The 21,326-nt window shown below is 41.8% G+C and overlaps 1 protein-coding gene across 2 annotated transcripts; it reads right to left on the bottom strand.

The window, feature by feature from the left end:
* Positions 1-5,014: 5,014 nt before the first annotated feature.
* On the bottom strand, positions 5,015-21,114 carry rab9b (RAB9B, member RAS oncogene family). 2 transcript variants are annotated; one of them, XM_047051411.1, is made up of 5 exons: positions 20,995-21,114; positions 6,272-6,428; positions 5,965-6,151; positions 5,580-5,777; positions 5,015-5,327 (listed from the first exon to the last, which is right to left on the bottom strand). In XM_047051411.1, exons 3-5 carry the CDS (start codon positions 6,139-6,141, stop codon positions 5,091-5,093), a joined length of 612 nt encoding a protein of 203 aa, XP_046907367.1. In that variant the 5' UTR covers positions 6,142-6,151; positions 6,272-6,428; positions 20,995-21,114; the 3' UTR covers positions 5,015-5,090. The 2 variants fall into 2 exon arrangements, with proteins under 2 accessions (XP_046907367.1, XP_046907368.1); XM_047051412.1 differs by having other exon boundaries at positions 21,015-21,113.
* Between the last annotated feature and the right edge of the window lie 212 nt (positions 21,115-21,326).

Genomic DNA, 21,326 nt, shown 5'->3' with positions numbered 1-21,326 from the left:
AAAATGTTACATCACAGAAGCATAACATGTTAAATGGTGTTTTATTCAAAGATAGAGACAGACTAAGAGTTACAATCTAGAAGTCTAGTTTATACGATAGAATAGTATTCTCCATCACACTAGTCTAAACATATTCAGTCGGGATCCTCATGGTTATGGGGGGTACATGAAACTGTGATACACCTGCTTTGCTGTTTGTATAACTGTAATAAAGGTCAACCACATCCTCACATCGTTAAAATCATATCAGATAGCATGGAGATAAAGATAGGATTTCTATTCTGTCTTACAAGTGTTAATTTAAGAATGTCATTTTCAATGCAAATATTACATCATATGGTTGTATGCTTTATGGAAAAAAATAAAATTTCTTGTTTCAAGATAATAAAAAAAACAGCTATATTTTTATTATAATTCATGAGTTTAGATGAGGAAAAGCTTCTTCAGTCAGGCAATCAATGAAGGATGTCGGGAATATTAGGGAAATGCTGTCTACATACAGACCTGCATCCCACCTCTTGTCAAGTCAGGTAATTGTTTTTCTACATGGGATATGGTTCAGACATCAATACACAATCCAGTTTATTAACTGACATTAATAAGACATTAGTCCCCCCCCCCAAAAAAAAAACTTCACAAACACTTTTTCTGAAGTGTTGGGTCAGGACTCACTGCTGAATAGAACAGTGGGCTGTTGCAGATGTAACCTAATACATATCAAGTAAATTCAACACAGTGCTTGTTTGAATAGATTATTTCTTCCGTGAGCCTCCTGTAACAGCTATTCAAAGGCTAACAGATTATGTTATCATTATAAAAAAGCAATAGTGACATGCCAAGAAATCATTCAATATAAATCAACATAATACTGAATATGATAAAATTAACCTGACCCATTGTCAATTATGCATGCATTATACATGCTAATAAATATAAAAGTTGTATTTAACTGATGCAACAATGTCACCAGTAAATCACACACCCAGGAATTACCATGAATACTACACCTATACTGATAGTGGACACCCAAAATAGAGAGACAGACACTGGACAATTCTTTTTTTTTTTTTTTTTAAGGACAATTGAAGGACCCATAATTACTCACATCCACTAAAAAGCCCCCTACAGACTTTAATGTAAAGAACAAATCATTACGTACCCTTTAAACCTGCCTCTGAACACTGAAAAACCATAAAAGGCTTCATATATCTAGCCTTGTTTGACTCAGTACGGACAAGACCAGATATCAGGCAGGACTTTTGTTTTAAAGAAAACAGAGCTGTATTTGTACTCCAGCTGTTTCACATTCAGTTAAGATCAAGTGTATCTAGTATGACAAAGTTACTAACTAGTAGCCAGCATAATAGTATTACTAACAGTATCCTTAACCTGTACTGCTAGCTAAGAGTACTATGATACTAGCCAAGTGAAGCCAGCATTGGTTGGAGTTTTAATAGCGTATTAAACAGTACCCAGTATTATGGTATTACTAACAGTACCCATTATTATAGCAGAGTAGCCAATATTTCAGTATTACTGGCAAAGAGTAACCAGTAGCCTATCATTGACAAATCTTTATCAGTAGAAGAATTACCGTATTTTTCGGAAAATAAACTATAAACCGCACCCCACCAGACTGGGAGCTTTGTGTTTGTAAACCGCATTGGAATATATGCCGCACTTGATACGGGAACAATGATACCAAGCAATGTACGAATCTAGATAGTAGGCTAGAGCATGCCATTATGTAACACACTTCGAAAACGAAAGTAAGTGCGTAATGTTACCTTCAGAATTGACTTTAAGGTCCTTTTCCTCATATACAAAGCTCTACACGGACAAGGACCTAGCTACATTGCTAACTCCCTTATAAACTACACACCAGCTAGAACACTGCTATCATCAAATGCAGGCCTATTAGAGGTCACCAGAAGCAGTCATAAGAAGATTGGTGATTCGGCCTTTGCTAATTATGCCCAAAAACTATGGAACAAATTACCCGTAAATATTAGGGAAGCAAATACGCTAGACATTTTTAAAAGACAGCTTAAAACCTACCTTTTTACCGAAGCATTTAAGTATTTTTATCTCAGAAGGGTTTTACTACTTTTATTAGTTATATTATTGTAGCTATTTTAATTATTACTTTTATCACTTGTATTATTGTTTTTATTGATTTTATGTAAAGCATCTTGAGCTACAATTCTTGTATGAAATGTGCAATATAAATTAAGTCTTACTTACTTACTATTGCATGTTTTCTATTGCCCGGGAATTAAAAAATGTTTACCTTTAGATGGGTGAGTTCTCAATATTTCCAACGGTCCCCAAAGCTCAAGTTATTTTTCCGAAGCAGTAGCTAGCTAGCTTTAGTTAGCTTCCGGGCTAAATTAGCTAGCATAACACTCGTAGCAATGCTACTACCATGCTAGCAGACATCCCAACCTGCAAAAACAATTTCAGGGAGGTGGCTTACCGGCTACACATATGCGCCGTTACGCTGTGAGACCCGCATTCGAACGATCACATATGTGCGACGCTACCAGAGCCTGTTTAAGGATTATTAGACATTCTCTGACGCTACTCCTTAACGGGTTAAATACAGGCCCTCGCCCCTCGGCTTGAGGCAACGGCTCCGGTGGATGTAGGTGGTATTGCATTTCCGATTTGCTACCCGACTCGTCCGGTCGTTTTTAATCTATTAACTCCAGTCAACATTTCTAAAACTATCTCCCCCCAAAAATGTTGTTCGATTCTCGAACCTGGCTCATACTACTAGCTTTTTCATAGAAGAATTTTCCAGATTTTTGTTGAGTTTGAAACTAACCCGAAATGGCTAAACTAGCACCCCATTTATTTGATTATGTCAAGAAAAGTTGCCTGGAAACGTGCTTGCGGATACGAACAAGGGACGAGCACAAAAGGGAGCATCAGCAAATTGCTGATTTACCTGAGCCGAATGAGAACAAGGAGAAAGGACTTGATCATCTACAGTTGCCTGACTTTATTGTAGCACGTTTTACAAATGTTTGCACACATACATGACGGTTGTTTGAGAGTTTATGTCCGTTATTTTAAAGCAGATTTAACCATTTCGTAATGAACGCTATTATGCTAAAGGCAGGACAAACGTAGCCTAATTATAGCATAATATAATTAGTTTTAATATCGTGGCATGTTACGGCGTCATTAAATATTGTTGACATGTTATTCTAAGGCAAAGACAAAGATTAATAAATCGTGTCTGATAACCTCAATATTGTTATGGTCGTTTTATTGTTAGAACTTTGTCAGTTAACACCACAACGATGGCATTAACAGTAAGATTAGTAATAGTAAACAAAATTATTATAACTTGGTGAGGTCAACATTATCATTATAATAGTAACAAAGGTATATGCTTAATTTAACTTGCTTTGCAAAGCTATAACAAAAACGGAGCCAGATATTCAAGTTCACAGTTTATTTATCCGACACAATACAGCAGTCAAACTATAAACACGAAGCAAAAAGAACAATGTATAGGCCCTGCACGTATAATACTACAGTACTAATAGTATTGATCTTTGTAACGTTCACATGTATCTGCTTCTTGATCGAACTTGTACCACATTCTGACAGTTTTCTGCAATGCCTTAGCTCCAGCTCACAAACTCGCGACTGGTTGTCGCAAAGTATGACGTATACAGCTAGTTGCAAGCATAGATATATATCTATGGTTTTAAGCATGCACGAGTTTCGGAGTTAGGAACAAGCTTCTGCGCAAGAACGGATGAGTCGGTCTGGAAAGATGGCGCGGTCCGTTAGGAGCTCTCGCTTGCCTCACTGCGCCACTGAGCACTTTTCATAGAAATGAATGGGGACACCATCTTGGAAGACAGAAGTAGCTGTCTCTAGTTATATTAAATAACATTCACGAAAAAAGTGTTTCTACCGTTATTTTGTTCTAAAAACGTTCTGTAAGCCGCTTCGAAATATCAACCGCACCACCACAAGTAAAATGTAATATCGGATTATAAACCGCGGTTTTATTTCCGAAAAATATGGTATGGCTTATGACAGTGTAATAGAAATGTTCCAAGACTGGAATGTTCAGGAAGGCAGTATGGCTGACATACATCACATAATGTCTCTCGGTCATCATCATCCTTTTTCATTGGTTACATAGAAACAGGCTCAAAGCATAATCTCAACCCTTGTCATGTTGAAAGTCTCTCAAATACAGAACTACAAACCAGTGCCCAAAGAACAACTGACCTGCTTACCAACACCTTTGTATGTAAGGAAATATGCTTCTGTAAATTGCCATTTAGTCTATCTTTGGTTTTTACTCCACTTAAAAAGTATAAGGTCTAGTCAATAGGCCTTGTGTAAAGGGACATTTAAACACGGAAGTGAGTGACCTGACAAATGTGCATCACATGGAACATAACTGCTCTGTCAAGCCATTTGTCAGGCAAAACAGCATCAGGTGACTGGGAGAAAATTCCAAATGAGTTCCAATTGAATCTGTACCATGATTCTGTGCAACATGCATACTGGGCTCTTAAGAGTGGTGAGGAGACAGAGGAGTTTGTTAGTAGCAGGGCTAGCGCAGAAGACCAGAGTAGTAGGGATAGCATAGCAGGCCCAGACTACAGTAAAAGTCTGAAAAAACACAAAACAAAACACTAAAAATAAAAATGGATAAGGAAGACATAAATGGAGCAGATTTTATTTTAGAGTTAAGTGTTGGGGAAAAAACCTGTAATTGTAAAAGTGAAGCACTGATTGAACTTCTCACTTAAAAGTTATAAAACCAGCTGCATTTTTCATTGACATACTACTCCTCAGAGGAACTCTGTCAGTCAGTACCAACAGTAACTTATAGGAGAGCATTGTCCATAGTCCTTAAGGTTGGCCGAGTGTGCCTCTTAACAGACAATTTCAGAACGTAACATTTTCAGAAACCAATGGGCGGCGTGGAAATACAGCTCCCCTCATGCTCTCCATTGAGCTACAGTCCAGGTACAGCAAGAGAGACAAGAGAGAGACAAACAGACAGGCAGGAAGCAAGCAGGGCAGGTCAACAGTCCTCCAATAGTACCCAATCAGCAGCAGGAGTACCGTTGGGCTTTGCGGTTGCCGTGGAGATCAATGGTGCTGCTTAGCAGCGCGTGATCGATCTGGTCCTCGGTGGCCAGCACCTCCCTTACTGCCGCCTCGAAGGCCGCCCCCACATTTGTGTCATCCTTGGCGCTGGTCTCAAAGTACGGACAGCAGCCGGTCTCCTCGCACCATGCCCTAGCCTCGTCCTCGCCCACCTCACGTTCCTCCTCCTTGTCCACCTGGATAGAATTATTACATTTTCATTTAGGAAATCGACCTAAAAAGGTTGCCAGTTCGATTCCCGGCCGTGCATTATGACCTTCTGTCCTTGCCTTGGGGGAATGTCCCTGGACTTACAGTACTTACTGTAAGTCGCTCTGGGTAAGAGCGTCTGCTAAATGTAAATGTAATCAAACTGTGATAACTCATTCTACATGTTCTGATTCTACATCTGATTTCTGTATATGATCCGAATTCTGTGTTCACCATACCTTGTTCCCCAGCACTACAAAGGGAAATCTGTCGGGGTCTCGTATGTCAGAGTAGTACATAAACTCCTTCTTCCAGGCTGGAAGGTTCTGGAAGCTGTGGAGATCGTCCACAGCAAAGGTGAGAAGGCAGCAGTCGGCGCCTCTGTAGAATGGAGTCCGCAGTGACTTGAAACGCTCCTGCCCTGCTGTGTCCCAGATCTAAAAGATGACAGAGTTGTTATGTTTTTTTCTGGAGGTTTAACCCCCTTGCTCAAGGGCACAACTAGAAAACATTAGTGTCTGAACCAACTTGGCCCGATTAGGGACTTGAACTGACAACCTTTGGCTATGGTTCCATTCATTATGGGGCTATGCTTAACTTCTTACAGTATGCACAAGTGCCTACCTGCAGAGTGACAAAGCGCCCATCGACTTCCAGGTCTCTGTTAAGGAACTCAACCCCGATGGTGTGGAAGGACTGGGAGTCAAATCGATCTGTCACATATCGATTCATTAGGGAGGACTTCCCCACTCCTCCATCTCCCAGTAGAATCACCTTCAGCAGTAAGCTCTTTCCACTCATCACTACTCGCCTGGGGTAAATGTATTATTATGGTAGCAATTAAACCATCCGCTTTGGCTGCAATTGATTTAGCTCAACCAGGGTAATGACATCAATGTAACATTACAAAGTTTGAAAACATAAAACTCACCCTTTCAAACAATTCAAGTGTTTAGATTGGTGCTCTTGACCAAGGTCTGCATCACGGCCGATTCACTGCTGGATGGACCCACTGTCATCAGCCCTTTTCTCTGGGGTCTGAGGAGTACTGAAATCAGCCTCAATCCAAGGTAGTCTGTGTTGCCCTACTGCATCAATTCAGAGATTGGTATTTAAGCAAAATGATTACGCTGACATTATGAATAGACTAGTGCAGTTCCTGTGCTCGTGATGCCCCTGCCCCTTGATGCAGTCGGTGATAAAGATGTCAGTTACTGTAGTTGATTCAGTGTTAACAAAGGTCACATTACATGAAAACTTCACTTCATGAGGTTATTTAACATTAATATGAGTACCCCTGGCATGCCTTTGGTCCCCCAGTGGCTAGAATTTTCGATACCAAGCCCTGGGTGTTCTTCTCCGCCTTTGAGAAAATGAAAGCTCAAACGCTGTTTAAAAATCTGCTCCTTGTGACGTCACAAGGAGCCTCTGCACAACCAGTATCTTAATTTTATTTTCGCTGGAAATGCGCCGACACAACCTCTCAAAGTTTTGCATGTCTGCGTCAAACATTTCAGCCACCACTGTTTCCTTAACTTGAGCCAATACAAAGTTAGTAGGTATATACTAATAACATGTGTCGGAACACATACTAAAATCAAAATAAGCATCGCAAATTACTCTAATCTCTGTGCTCTATTTCAAACGTCGCAGATACGTCGGCTCATCACTGACTGTTAGAGCAAGAACGTTCCATAATGAACAGCCAGAGACTCGCCAGTCAGAGGCGCTCACTGTTTAAACCGTCATTTATCTTCACATTAGGAGCAGTATTATTCGTTCTTAGTTAAGTAAATCGCAGTAGAAAAATATCACAACGTTTGCGATAAGTATTGCTTGTAGCCTACGCCTACAACAATGTGTAAATTTACTGTAATGAGCTAGTTAGGTGTGAGTGAACTCTAGGCTAGAGCTAGCGCAAGGGACCCCCACCGGCTACAGTACAGTACTAGGCTAGCTAGCTCTTGACACACTGGTCAGAAATGTTAAAGGGTGTAGCTAATAAAGCAAAATAAACACGTTATGTCAAAGCGTTGTATTGTAATAAGAAACTAGGCATACATACACAGGCTAACACATTCTGGTTTAACAGTGATGTCTGATTTTTTTTCTTCTAATTTCGGCATTCGGAGGGCGGCGGAGACCAATGGAAGACGTAGGCAAAACTTATGTTTCTCTTCCAGCTAACACATGACGTTGCGGCAACGTCGTACCTTGATCGGCTGGTTACGTTATTTTGTGACCCGTGGACAACGTTGCCGCGACGTCGTACCTTGGTCGGCTGGTTACGTTATTGTTTGGTCCCATGGACAACGTTGCCGCAACGTTGTACCTTGGTCGACTGGTTACGTTATTTTTAGACCCGTGGGCAACGTTGCCGTAACGTTGTACCTTGTTCGGCTGGTTACGTAATTTTTTGGTCCCGTGGACAACGTTGCCGCGACGTCGTACCCTGGTCGGTTGGATATGTTATTTTTGGTCCCGTGGACAACGTTGCCGTGACGTTGTACCTTGGTCGGCTGGATACATTAATTTTGGTACCATTAAGTTGCCGTTAAGTCGCTCTTTGGTCGCAGGACAACCGATCACGAGTGCAATTTAGTGTTATCCAGAGATGGAGAGATCACACTGGACTGCTCTCAGTTCTGACACTAGTGTAGCCATAGTCTACATGAATTCCAATCACACACAATATTAAATGTTGCACCCAGCACGTATAAATGTAGACAATGCATGTTGCCTAATTCATGTGCTGCTCAGCCCCAGCATGTCATTGGTCATCAATTTTCTCATATGCAGAAACATAGCTTTAATAAAAAAAAGACTGAATTTGGAATATAATTTAGTCTTTCATTCTTTACTATAAACATGTACAAAAGCAATCAATGTGTGGTGTGTAACATGATTAAGCAGACATTATTTGTATAGCACACCAAAGCTGTATGACACACAATGCAAATTTGTGCTCCAATAATTTTGTTGTAATTTGTTTGTTTGTAATTTAATACAAAATTGTTAAATATAACCAAAAGGTAAGCGACTTAAGAGTTTCATTTCTAAAGACAAGTCATCAAAGAATATTACAATTCTTCCTTAGCAAACCTGCCCCTCAGCAACAACTTTGCGCATGCCCATTTCAAGGCATAGCTGAAACTGGGGTTCCTAAACAGTTTTTGCCGGGGTCCTACCGTCTTTCACACAATGGATTTTACCTGGAAATAAGTTACTTCAAAGGTGAGTTTCTTTACAGACATAGTTTTAAATATATAAACATATTTTTAGAAATTGGATGGGGCATATAGGTTTGAAATTGAGTTGTTTATAGCGTTATATCAGATTCACATTGTTTACGTTAGAATTTCGCTAGCTAGGTTAAACCCTCCAGAAAGTTGTTTTGAAATACTGAAAATGCATACATGTTATAAAAGTTTAGAGTCTCAAAAATCACCCTCAAAAGAATCAGTGAAAATAAACGTTCAGAACTGTTAGAAAACCTTGTCCCAAAATAGTTTATTTAGCTAGCTAGCCCTGAATTTTCAAAGACGCTAGCGCGTGGCTGATCACGTTCACAGTCGGTCATGGCATGCACAGCAATGGCGTCTGTAAAAGTATCATGTCACTAATTCTTCCAATTTGTATATGACATTTGTTTTTGGATAAGTTTATTCGTTTTAACCTTTAGATGCGTGAGTTCTAAATATTTCAGACACTTTCACCAGAGTACGTGAGTTATTTTTCCAAAACGGAAGGTATGTAGCTTTAATTAGCTTCCGTTACCTAGCAACCTAAGATAATACTCGTACCAATGCTACTACTTGCTAGTGTTACTTGTTAGCCTACTAATTGTACATTTTGAAGCCATACTGTAGTGTTTATCATATAGTTTCTGCCCATCAGAAAATAGTTGGTTGGAATGTTCAGAATCACACATGTGCGATGCTACGCTGTGGGGCCCTGCTTTCGAACGATCACATATGTGCGATGCTTCTTCAATATCAATATACTAATAGGCTACTATGTACGTAAACTACATTCCACTTTCATTTCTGTACAGGTGATCCGACCACCATCACAAGTACTGTGTCCCTTGGAAATTATGGTAAAGTAATGAATGACCGTTTATAACAGACAATAATTGTATGAGCCATCGCAACCCTAAAGGCTATGCTTTGAAGCAAAAGTATGACTTAAAACGTTTGCATCACCAGATGCCATACCTCTAGGTGTCAACTCTGGTCTGGTGGAGGAGAACCCGTAGGGCGCCCCGGAAAACAGCTGGCAGCCAGGCAAGTGCAAATATAAGACACTCAAAAAAATACTCATACCATTGCCATTGTAAGGCATACCTAATTGTAAGGCATACTTAAGTTGTTCTGATCGTGGGGGGAAACATATTTGTCAAAACAACAAATGTTGTCTTACTAATGCTTTGTATACCCCATTCAGCTGTACCATCTTGGGCAAAGACCAATCAAGGTAACATTTGTTATGTACATCAATGTTACAGCTAATCTAGACGAACCACAGTGTATGCCATCATGCAAACTCTTGTAAACTTGTTTTACTTGTCTTTAATTAGACACATTACAGGTTATGCTCCGGAAGATGGAGACATTGGAAGAGAACCAGCGAGAGGCTCTCCTGTTCAGGCGACCACAGGGCAGACACACTGAAGAGGTGCCAGTGATGGACCTACAGGTGGCCCAAACACAGGCTGAACTTCAAGACCTTGAGGAGCGCCTTAAGGTGCTGGAGTTGCGAAAGAGAGCGGTAAGTGTTTGGAGATCCCACAAACTATGGCTTACACGCATTCAACGTTCACATTGGTGCTGACAATAAGTTCATGACTTCTAATTCCAGACGCTGTGATGAAGTAGAAGACGGGACTGGGAGAGAAAGCTGTGGAGCTCCGCATAGAGGAAACACTCAAACACACCCCGGCAGCCCATTCAAAACCAGCCAGGTGAATGAATCATGTTTGCAACTTCCATATCCAATCTTTCACATGGCTATGACACAAATCTAGAATCACATAATATTTTAATTGATGACGTATATTATTTTAGATGTGATTTTTTTAATGACTTGTATAGCCCCTTTTCACACGTGCGATTATGTTAATCGAACACTAACTTATTTTGTGCTTCCTTGTCAGGGCCAACAGACAGAACTCATAGCGGGGACTGGAAGAAGATTTTAATTCATTTTTTGCACTTTGTTTGTTTGGCACTTTTGTTTTGCAGTGTTTGTTTTGCAGTGTATTTTTCTTTGCAGTGTTTAATTTCATTTCAAATCATTTGGCAACCTTCTGATTTAATAGCCTGATTTCCCAACCGATCAGCCATCTGACTCCTCTTTAGTATAGGTAGACCACATATTTAGGATTCCTATATGGTGAATGTATATACCTTCCTGCCAAAGTAAATTCCTTGTCTGTGCAAACTTTCATGGCGATTAAAACACTTTCTGATTCTGAAATGCTGCCTCGTTTATGATTTAGCTTGAGTCAGGCTACACATCACACAAACATTTTCCTCCTAACGTTGGCTATCTATTATACCAAAACAAGTAGCCTTCTGGGCAAATGAGGTCTGCATATGAAATATAGGTTACTTCATAATTAAGTAAATTGTTGACGTTGCAGTTACGGACTAGCAACGTCACAAAATTACGTTGCTAGGAGGTCGCCGTTACGGACTGGCAACGTCACAAAACAACGTTGCTAGGAGGTCGCGGTTACCGACTGGCAACGTCGGAAAATAACGTTGCCACGACGTCGCGGTTACGGATTGGCAACGTCCCAAAACAACGTTGCTAGGAGGTTGCGGTTACCGACTGGCAACGTCGGAAAATAACGTTGCGACGACGTCGCGGTTACGGACTGGCAACGTCAGAAAATAACGTTGCTAGGAGGTTGCGGTTACGGACTGGCAACGTCGGAAAATGACGTTGCCACGACGTTGCGGTTACGGACTGGCAACGTCACAAGATGACGTTGCGGCAACCTACTGGCGCCCCACAGATGCACGGTCCCGCAACGTCGCCAAAGACGTTTTCGGCAACGTATGTTTGGTCATCGCGTGACGTTGCGACAACGTCAGGGCAACGTAAATGTGTTAGCTGGGTAAGTCGTTGTTGCCCATAACACACTAGCAATTTGCTAACGAATGTTGATTGGTTAGTGAAGGACTGACTACGACCAGATATCCCGCTTGATGGCATCCGAAGCAGAACCAGAATGTCAGAGCATTAGCAACATTAGCAACAACATTAGCAAGCCAAAACTCTTTCTAGCATTTGTATTGACAGGGAGAGCCTAACCTGTCAGCTGTGTTGTCGATGCCTCGAGAGTAAAGTGGAAGTAACCAGAGCTTGCCGCCAAGCGGGACCTCTGGTCGTACGATGTGTATGACGTCAATGCCATTTTCAAAGGCTTTTTAGAACAGAAAGGCGACTTTAAAAAAAATCTAACACCCAGTGGTGTGTGTTTTTTTTGCCTCCCCTTTCGATTTCAGAATTCAAATTACTAGACAAAAAATTATATCCTGAGAAAAGTGGATTTTGAGGGGTATAGCTCCATAGACCTCCATTCATTCTGCACTCGACCGTTAGCGCCCTCATATGGAATGTAGCGGGGTCTCATGGGGTATCATTACATTACATTTACATTTATTCATTTAGCAGACGCTTTTGTCCAAAGCGACTTCCAAGAGAGAGCTTCACAAAGTGCATAGGTCACTGATAATAACAACAAGATAGCCCCACAGCATTGCGGGTAGTCAAAAACAAGAAGTACATATTGTGGACAACCAAAAAATAGTGCTAAAGGGAAGAAACCATAAGAGCATGTAGTTAAACAAGTTAAAATTACACAACATTGATCTCTAAGTGCAGGTGTACCTGTAGGAAAGCAATAAAAATAGGATTAACTAAAAAAAAAAGAAGAATACAACAGTTTAAATCAGCTACCACTAACCAACAAGAGCAACAGTCTAAGCAAGAGTCATTGTGAACCTTGAGGAAACTAGCGTTGGATTCAGCAAACCATTCCTAAGTACCATTGTACTCCCGGAACAAGTGCGTCTTGAGCCTTCTCTTGAAGGTGGAGAGACAGTCCGTGTCTCTGATGGAGGTGGGGAGTTGATTCCACCACTGGGGTGCCAGGCAGGAGAAGAGCTTGTGCTGGGACCGGGCGGTCTTGAGAGGTGGGACCACCAGGCGGTTGTCTGAAGAAGACCGTAGGTGGCGGGTGGGGGTGTAAGGCTGCAGGAGAGACTTGATGTAGTCGGGCGCAGTTCCATTCACTGCTCGGAAGGTCAGTACCAGGGTCTTGAATCTGATGCGGGCCGTTATGGGTAGCCAGTGGAGGGAGATGAGGAGCGGGGTAACGTGGGAGCGTCTGGGTAGATTGTAGACCAGACGGGCCGCTGCGTTCTGAATTCTCTGAAGAGGGCGGGTTGCGCATGATGGGAGACCGGCGAGCAGCGAGTTGCAGTAGTCCAACTTGGAGAGGACAAGTGCTTGGACAAGCAGCTGGGTGGAGTGCTCAGACAGGTATCTCCTGATCTTCCGGATGTTGTAGAGGGTGAATCTACACGACCGGGAGACCGCAGCAATGTGGGCCGTGAGGGAGAGCTCGTTGTCCATGGTCACCCCAAGGTTCCTGGCAGAGGATGAGGGGGTCACCGTCGCAGATCCCAGGGTGATTGAGAAGTCATGGGAGATGGAGGGTTTGGCCGGGATGATGAGAAGTTCTGTTTTGGCAAGGTTCAGCTGGAGATGGTGCTCAGTCATCCAGGCGGAGATGTCTGCGAGGCAGGCCTCAATCCTAGCTGAGATCCCCGGATCGGTCGGAGGGAATGACAGGTACAGCTGCGTGTCGTCAGCGTAGCAGTGGTAGGAGAAGCCATGGGAGGTGATGATTGGTCCAAGTGAGGTGGTGTACAGAGAGAAGAGGAGGGGACCAAGGACGGAGCCCTGTGGGACACCAGTGGAGAGCTGGCGTGGGCCTGACAGTTTGCCTCCCCAGGAGACCTGGTAGGATCTTCCCGACAGGTAGGATGAGATCCACTGGAGTGCAGTGCCAGTGATGCCCATCTCAGAAAGTCTGGAGAGCAGGATCTGGTGGTTAACCGTATCAAACGCCGCAGAAAGGTCCAGCAGAATGATGACGGATGACCTGGAAGCCGCTCTGGCAGACTGGAGGGCAGTGGTGACTGAAAGGAGGGCAGTCTCTGTGGAGTGGCCGGTCTTGAAGCCCGATTGGTTGGGGTCGAGCAGTTTGTTCTGAGAAAGGAAGTTAGACAGTATCATGCCATGGTTGGTTTCGCTGGAGTTCGAGATTAATGGTCATCTCAGATATTTATACTGTCTGGGTCAGACGTTGATTGGGGGAAGCTGGGTTGTCAACTCTCCCCTCCTTCCTTCACACCTACCAAAGGTGTGATCTGGTCTCTGGCTGGTTCAAAAGATCATTCAAATATTGTTCTGGACATCTTGGTACAGTTACAAAATATAGTTGAATGGTTGTTTTATTATGAGAGCTTTGTGTAGATACCAAGAATGACATGGTTATCTTTCAGAAAGAAGGATTAGTTACTAGAATCAAGATTTCAGTGAGCACAACATTAAAACAAAGTAACAAACATGACACAAATATCCCTCTCATAATTCTCCACCTTGTACTCTCGTGGTAAAGGTGAAGTCTGAAGAACTTTCCTCAAAAGTTCTGATTAAGGTATGTTCTTTGTTCAACTGCCGCCAAAACGGATGCAAATGGTTTCTGGAGACGTGTTGTCTCAAGCAGGCCCTTTGAAGCTTGCAAGCTAGCAGGAGGGCTGAGATTGGGGAGGTCCCCCCCCCCATTTCTATGGTTCCTTTGCATCGGCATTTGGTGGGTAATCAGCATACTGAGGGTGTCACAAAGGCTGATTAGGTTTGTCTGATGTGATTGAATCACTCTCCAGGTGTGGCAAGATGTTGGCTCCGTGTGGTCTTGCTGACCTCACTACATCCCCCCGGATGTCAACTTTCATAGACCGTCGTCGGTGAAACTGTTGACATGAAGACAAGAGAAGAAAGACCACAGCAGCGTAACAGCATGTCACACCCCCTCCCCAGACATTGGCATGGCTATGAGCGATTAAGCTATGACATGACATAGGGAAAAGGTTGAGAGAAAACAATTGAAACAAAAAGAGGCACTTGAAGTGGCTTACAATGGCCGTAGCTATTGAAGCTTTGTGACTATGGGTCTAGATGAGGGAAAAGTTGTCGGCTTTTCAAATCAAACTAGTTTCAATAACCTCATTTAGGTTATGGTTACAATTGACTGCCAAAGACGTACACAAATAAGCAAATAAAGGTGCAAGGTAATAATAGTACATACTTTAACACAATTATAGTTACTAAGTAGCTTCTTGTAGTCAACTTAACTAAACCACATTGATGAACTGCATCTAACAATGTAACTTTAGTTTGGCAACCACTGTTTAAGACACAGTTAGCTGCGGGAATAGTCAATGCTTTTTCCGAAAAGCTATCGCGGCGGCATAATAGGTTACGTGTAGAAACTGCGTTGTTTAGTTGCTTCTAAACAAAAGTCCTTCAGGACTAAAGGCTCCTATGCTACTTTCCTTGAAGAGCTGGCCGAGGCAGATTACAACGTAAATGTCGGGGCCGCGGTGTTCCTGACCACGCGCGTACCTCCGGTCAAACCTAGCTGCTTCCTTTGAGCTAGCTGGTCCCACACACACACACACACATTAAAAGCTTGGCCCTATTTTACAAAACAATTTAATACGCACACAGCCACTGTAGCCCAGGCACAGTGGTATTAAAAACATGATGCTACATATAGTTAGAGCTAGCTCTATTTTAACAGTTCGTTTCACAAAAGTTACGATTGCTCATTTCAATCTATCTTAGCCTCATACGGGGCACCATTATGTAGCGGGGTCTCGTCGTGTTAAAATAGAAATACTTAATTTATCATAAAGTTCGGGGCACCACCCTAATATTGGTTTAGGACATTAGGGAATCCTATATTTAACATGTAATAATCAGTCTCATCTTTAGGAATGAATTCGTTCTAAGTGTAGAGCCAATCGTAGCATCAGTGAACACGCACGTCAAAATATCTTTACAATGAATTTATTCAAGTAAGGTAAACAGATTTTATGAACAAGTTAGATTATGGGTTTGATATGAGTTATTGGTTTCAATGAACAGAATGAAATGGACTAACTTAAAGAAAGACAGAAATGGTAAGTCAATGATTACATCCTTACAAATCATAAACAGAGCTCACGCCAATGCCATGTCTGGGAGGAAAGAGCGTTAGCCATAGTTACGTTTGATCAGGGGTCGATCAATGAGGTTGAGGGCGGTTTGCCAAAGGTCCATTTGAAGAATCGGAAGTGAAAGCACGGCTGCGCTGCAAGGTCGTGTGGCTGAATCTGCGGGATCTCAGTCAAGTCGCAATGATAATTGCGTTTTGGGTTCTTCTGTTGAAACGTCCAGATAGTGTCGCGATCACTATAAAGTTGAATCTCAGGAGAAGCTTGGGGACGTCCTTTGGAACGCCAATCCCGATGGCGTTCATGCCATGGTTGGTTTCGCTGGAGTTTGAGATTAATGGTCATCTCAGATATTTATACAGTTCAGAGTTCGAGGGAGGACCTGTCTGGGTCAGACGTTGATTGGGGGAAGCTGGGTTGTCAACTCTCCCCTCCTTCCTTCACACCTACCAAAGGTGTGATCTGGTCTCTGGCTGGTTCAAAAGATCATTCAAATATTGTTCTGGACATCTTGGTACAGTTACAAAATATAGTTGAATGGTTGTTTTATTATGAGAGCTTTGTGTAGATACCAAGAATGACATGGTTATCTTTCAGGAGGAAGGATTAGTTACTAGAATCAAGATTTCAGTGAGCACAACATTAAAACAAAGTAACAAACATGACACAAATATCCCTCATAATTCTCCACCTTGTACTCTCGTGGTAAAGGTGAAGTCTGAAGAACTTTCCTCAAAAGTTCTGATTAAGGTATGTTCTTTGTTCAACTGCCGCCAAAACGGATGCAAATGGTTTCTGGAGACGTGTTGTCTCAAGCAGGCCCTTTGAAGCTTGCAAGCTAGCAGGAGGGCTGAGATTGGGGAGGTCCCCCCCCCCATTTCTATGGTTCCTTTGCATCGGCATTTGGTGGGTAATCAGCATACTGAGGGTGTCACAAAGGCTGATTAGGTTTGTCTGATGTGATTGAATCACTCTTCAGGTGTGGCAAGATGTTGGCTCCGTGTGGTCTTGCTGACCTCACTACAGGAACTTGAGTGGAACTGCAACCAGTTCAGAACCCGGAAGTTTCCCGAGAGTGGGAGTTCTCTCTTTATTAGACATTCTCTGACGTTGCGGTTACGGACTGGCAACGTGATTTGGTGACGTTGCGGTTACCTCATGGCGTCTTTCACTTCCCACGTTGCCGCAACGTCGCGGCAACGTATGTTTGGTCATCGAGTGACGTTGCGGCAACGTAAGGGCAACGTAACTGTGTTTGCTGGGCTGTTCCGTTGTTCTCTCTTTTCTGTGTTGGAGTTCTTTTAATAGCTTGATGGCATCAACATCCAGTCTGACAATAAAAGATCATTAACTTGAATTGTGTCTTTTCATTTTAATACCCACACACGAAGATCCAGGTTGAATCAAGTAGCTACAGTAGCCTACTGCTAGCCCATGGTGGTTTCTTATATTTCTATCAAAGTTTATGTTATGTACCGAGGTGAAATCAGTTTCATATTCGAGATTCAACAGACATTCATATTCATACCTCCGTTCCGGCGCTGCGTCATATTTAGGGACCGGGGTAAAAGAGTAGACAGTCCGAATGTTTATTCAATATCTTTGTCAAAATCGACCATACAAACTTTAAACTTGTTGCACATTCTTCTACTACTGACTGACCAATTTGTCCAAGCTTTGGTTTTGTGATAAAGATGATTATTGATTAATCCATAGCCAATAAATCAATAAAAACACATTTTCCAGTATTTCATCAATATCTTTGTCAAAAATGACCACAGAAACTTCAGACCTGTTTCACATTCTTCTAATACTAGCTGACCAAGTTGTCCAAGCTTCGGTTTTGTGATAAAGATGATTATTGATTTATTGGCCATGGATTAATCAATAAAAACACAAATTTACCAGTATTTCATCAATATCTTGGTCAAAAAAGAACATAGAACATTCGAACTTGTGGCACATTCTTCTTATACTAGAACACCACGTTGTCCAAGCTTTGGTGATAAAGTTGATTATTGATGAAGCCATAGCCAACAAATCAGTAAAAACACATTTCAGTATTTCATCAATATCTGTCAAAAATGAATATAAAAACTTCAAACTTGTTGGGCATTCTTCTACTACTATCTGACCAAGTTGTCGAAGCTTTTGGTTTTGTGATGAAGTTGATTATCGATTAAGTCATAGCAAATAAATCAACAAAAACACACATTTTCTAGTATTTCCTCAATATCTTTGTCAAAAATTCTTATATCTTTTGGAAATACAAGTTCAAGTCTTTTATTTGTCAGGTACACAGAACATCACAAAGTCAGACTGGGCACTGAAATTCTTAAGACAAGACAACGCAAGCACCTGGCATAACATATAAGTACACAGAACATAATTTACATCTATGCTGAGCTTAAATAAGGGAAACTTCGGGAGTCAGATGGCTGAGCGGTGAGGGAGTCGGGTTAGTAATCAGAAGGTTGCCGGATCGATTCCCCGCTGTGCCAAATGACGTTGTGTCCTTGGGCAAGGCACTTCACCCTACTTGCCTCGGGGGAATGTCCCTGTACTTACTGTAAGTCGCTCTGGATAAGAGCGTCTGCTAAATGACTAAATGTAAATGTAATCTTCCTAAATATACAGATTGCAATAAATAATCGACTACATTAACCCGAATACTAAAACTTCCTAAATATAAAGATAACAATAAATAATACACTATACTAACCCTAAATGCACTTAATACCTATTACAACCCTATAACCTAGGTGGAGTATAGAACAGTAGTACAAAATTTCAGATCAGTGTCTATGTCAATGACCATATAGGAGCCTGATGGCGAAGTACAGTGAGGTACAGTTTGGCAAAGTTACTGATAGTGACAGTGTATAAGTGACTAGTGTGCAGTGAATCAATGTCAGTGTCCATTCAGAAGCCTGATGGCCCTTGGGTAGAAACTGTTGTCCAGTCTGCGTGTGCGCGACCGGATGATGCGGTAACGCCTGCCAAAAGGCAACGGGGTTAAGAGACTGAAGGATGGGTGGTAACAGTCTCTTAGAATCCTGCCAGCTTTCCTGAGGCAACGTGTATGGTAGGTGTCCTGTAGGGCTGGGAGCTTCCTGCCGATGATGAACTCAGCGGAACGGACCACACTTCGTAGGGCCTTGCGGTCCATTTCTGTGCAGCTCCCATACCACACTGTAATGCAACCAGTCAGAATACTCTCTATAGTGCACCTGTAAAAGTTAGTGAGTATGACTGAGTCCATACCAAACTTTTTCAGTCTCCTCAGGAAGAAGAGGCGTTTACGGGCCGCATTGACCACCTTGTCCGTGTGAGGTCATTGCTGATGTTCACCCCGAGGAACTTGAAGCAGCTGCTCTTCTTCACTTCAGATCCGTTGATGAGTAGGGGTGCATGCTCCTCCTCCTGCCGCCTCCGATAGTCCACAATCAACTCCTTGGTCTTGCTAATGTTGAGAGAGAGGTTATTGTCCTGGCACCATGATGTCAGGGTGTCAACTTCCTCTCTGTAGGCTGACTCGTCACTGTCAGAGATGAGGCCAACGATGGTTGTGTCGTCGGCAAACTTTACAAAAAATAAAAAATAAATATTGGTGTTTTTATTGGCTATGGCCCTGGTTAATCAATTATCGTCTTTATCACAAAAAAAAAAGCTTGGACAACTTGGTCAGCTAGTATTAGCAGAATGTGAAACAGGTCTGAAGGTTCTATGTTCATTTTTGACAAAGATATTGAGGAAATTCTGAAATGTTTGTGTTTGTATTAACTTATTGGCTATGGATTAATCAATAATCAACTTCATCAACTAACCAGGGATTGGACAGGTTGGTCTGCTAGGAGTAGAATAATGTGAAACAGGTCTGAAGTTTCTATGTTCATTTTTGACAAAGTTATTGAGGAAACACTGAAATATTTGTGTATTTATTGGCAATATAGGTTAATCAATAATCAATTTTATCACCAAACCAAAGCTTGGACAACTTGGTCAGCTAGGAGTAAAACAATGTGAAACAGGTTTGACGTTTCTGTGGTCATTTATGACAAAGATTTTGAGGAAACACTGAAATATTGGTGTTTTTGTTGATTTATTGGCTATGGGTTAATCAATAATCAATGTTATCACCAAACCAAAGCTTGGACACATTGGTTAGTCAGTAGTAGAAAAATGTGGAACAAATTTGAAGTTGGTATGGTGGATTTTGACAAAGATATTGAAAAAACATTTGGACTGTGAACTCTTTTACCCTGGTCCCTAAATATGACGCGGAGCCTGAACGGAGGTACGAATATGAATGTCTGTTGAATCTCGAATATGAAACTGTTTTCATCTCGGTAGTTTAAGTAGCCTATACGTGTTCATTTTCTATAAAGATGAAGCAATATTGTTCCAATACTGGTTCAGGTAACGGAATAAGGACCAAAAACACATTCGAGGTATTTACCTAGGCTACACCTTATTGTTGTTTAAGATCATTTACATAATAGATATGAATGTAGCCTATATGGAGCGTGATAAAAAGGTGACCTTGAAATTGTGGCGATGCAAGGAAAAATTTGAGTGCACCTACATTTTGAGCTGGTGCACCTAAATAAAAACGTTAGGCGCACCAGTGCAACCAAGGGAAATAGTTAGTCTGGAGCCCTGAGCATGCTTACTTGCCTTCAAAGACACCTGTTGGAGCAAAGACCTCTCATACTGAGATGAATGACAGAGACCCTGAGAAACTCCCCCTCTCAATACAGACTACAATTGGTGGAGCTATAACTGACAGTGCTGAAACGAACACTCACGGCCATTGGCACTGTCTGTGCTCATCCGCAAAGTAGGCTACTGTATGGAGATCTAATAACAAATTAAGAGCTTTTGAGAATTAAAACTGTTTTGGGCATATGAATCACTCGAATCGTATGTACTAGTCTAAACCCCCCAAAAGTCAAAACAACAACAGAAAAACGATGAGTCAGGACTGGACCATGAGTAGACCGGACTGAACATACACTTCGCAGTGCACATGCGCAAGCAATACCAGACACACCTGGCTAGCTAGCTAGCAAAAAAACTACTTTAAAACTACAGTTAATGTATAGCTATTATTTATTTGCAATGCAGTCCATGGCAGCTTACTACTACTAAATTAGTAATATTTAAAGCTACAGTAGCAAGCTTTCCAGACTGACATACATTTTGTAGACAACCAGCCAGCCCAGCAGTGTGTGAAGTAGCTAGCTATTGCTAGATGGTCTAGATAAATGGTCTGAAATGTTTTGATCAAAACCTAAAAAATGCAACAGACGTGAATCATAAACAGTGAAATATGGTTCACTACGTTTTTCCTTACCTCATCATCTAACCACTTACTTTCGTGGCTTGCTCTGCCAGTTTTATAGCTCTAGCAGTCTTCTTGCTAGGTTTGCGAAGCGTGTTCCACGACCTAGCAAGATCTCACCAGGGTCCTAAAGTCCGCGGGGCTAATTCTAGTAAACAATCCGATATATTAGTCACTGTAACATGGATGAAAAAAATGCATGAACACATATGAATGATGATTTGTCCATAATTCGTAAATATTCCAGGATCAGATGTAAATTTCCAAGGAAAGTAGTGCCAGTACCAAGGGAAAATGAGGACTGTGACACGTGCTATTGTGCAGTGCACTGATCTGACATTAGG

The sequence above is a fragment of the Hypomesus transpacificus genome, unplaced genomic scaffold, assembly GCF_021917145.1.
Source record: "Hypomesus transpacificus isolate Combined female unplaced genomic scaffold, fHypTra1 scaffold_154, whole genome shotgun sequence".
NCBI classification, from domain to species: Eukaryota; Metazoa; Chordata; class Actinopteri; order Osmeriformes; family Osmeridae; genus Hypomesus; species Hypomesus transpacificus.
Note: the sequence above shows the minus strand (reverse complement) of the source record. Positions and strands in the feature narration are given on the sequence as shown.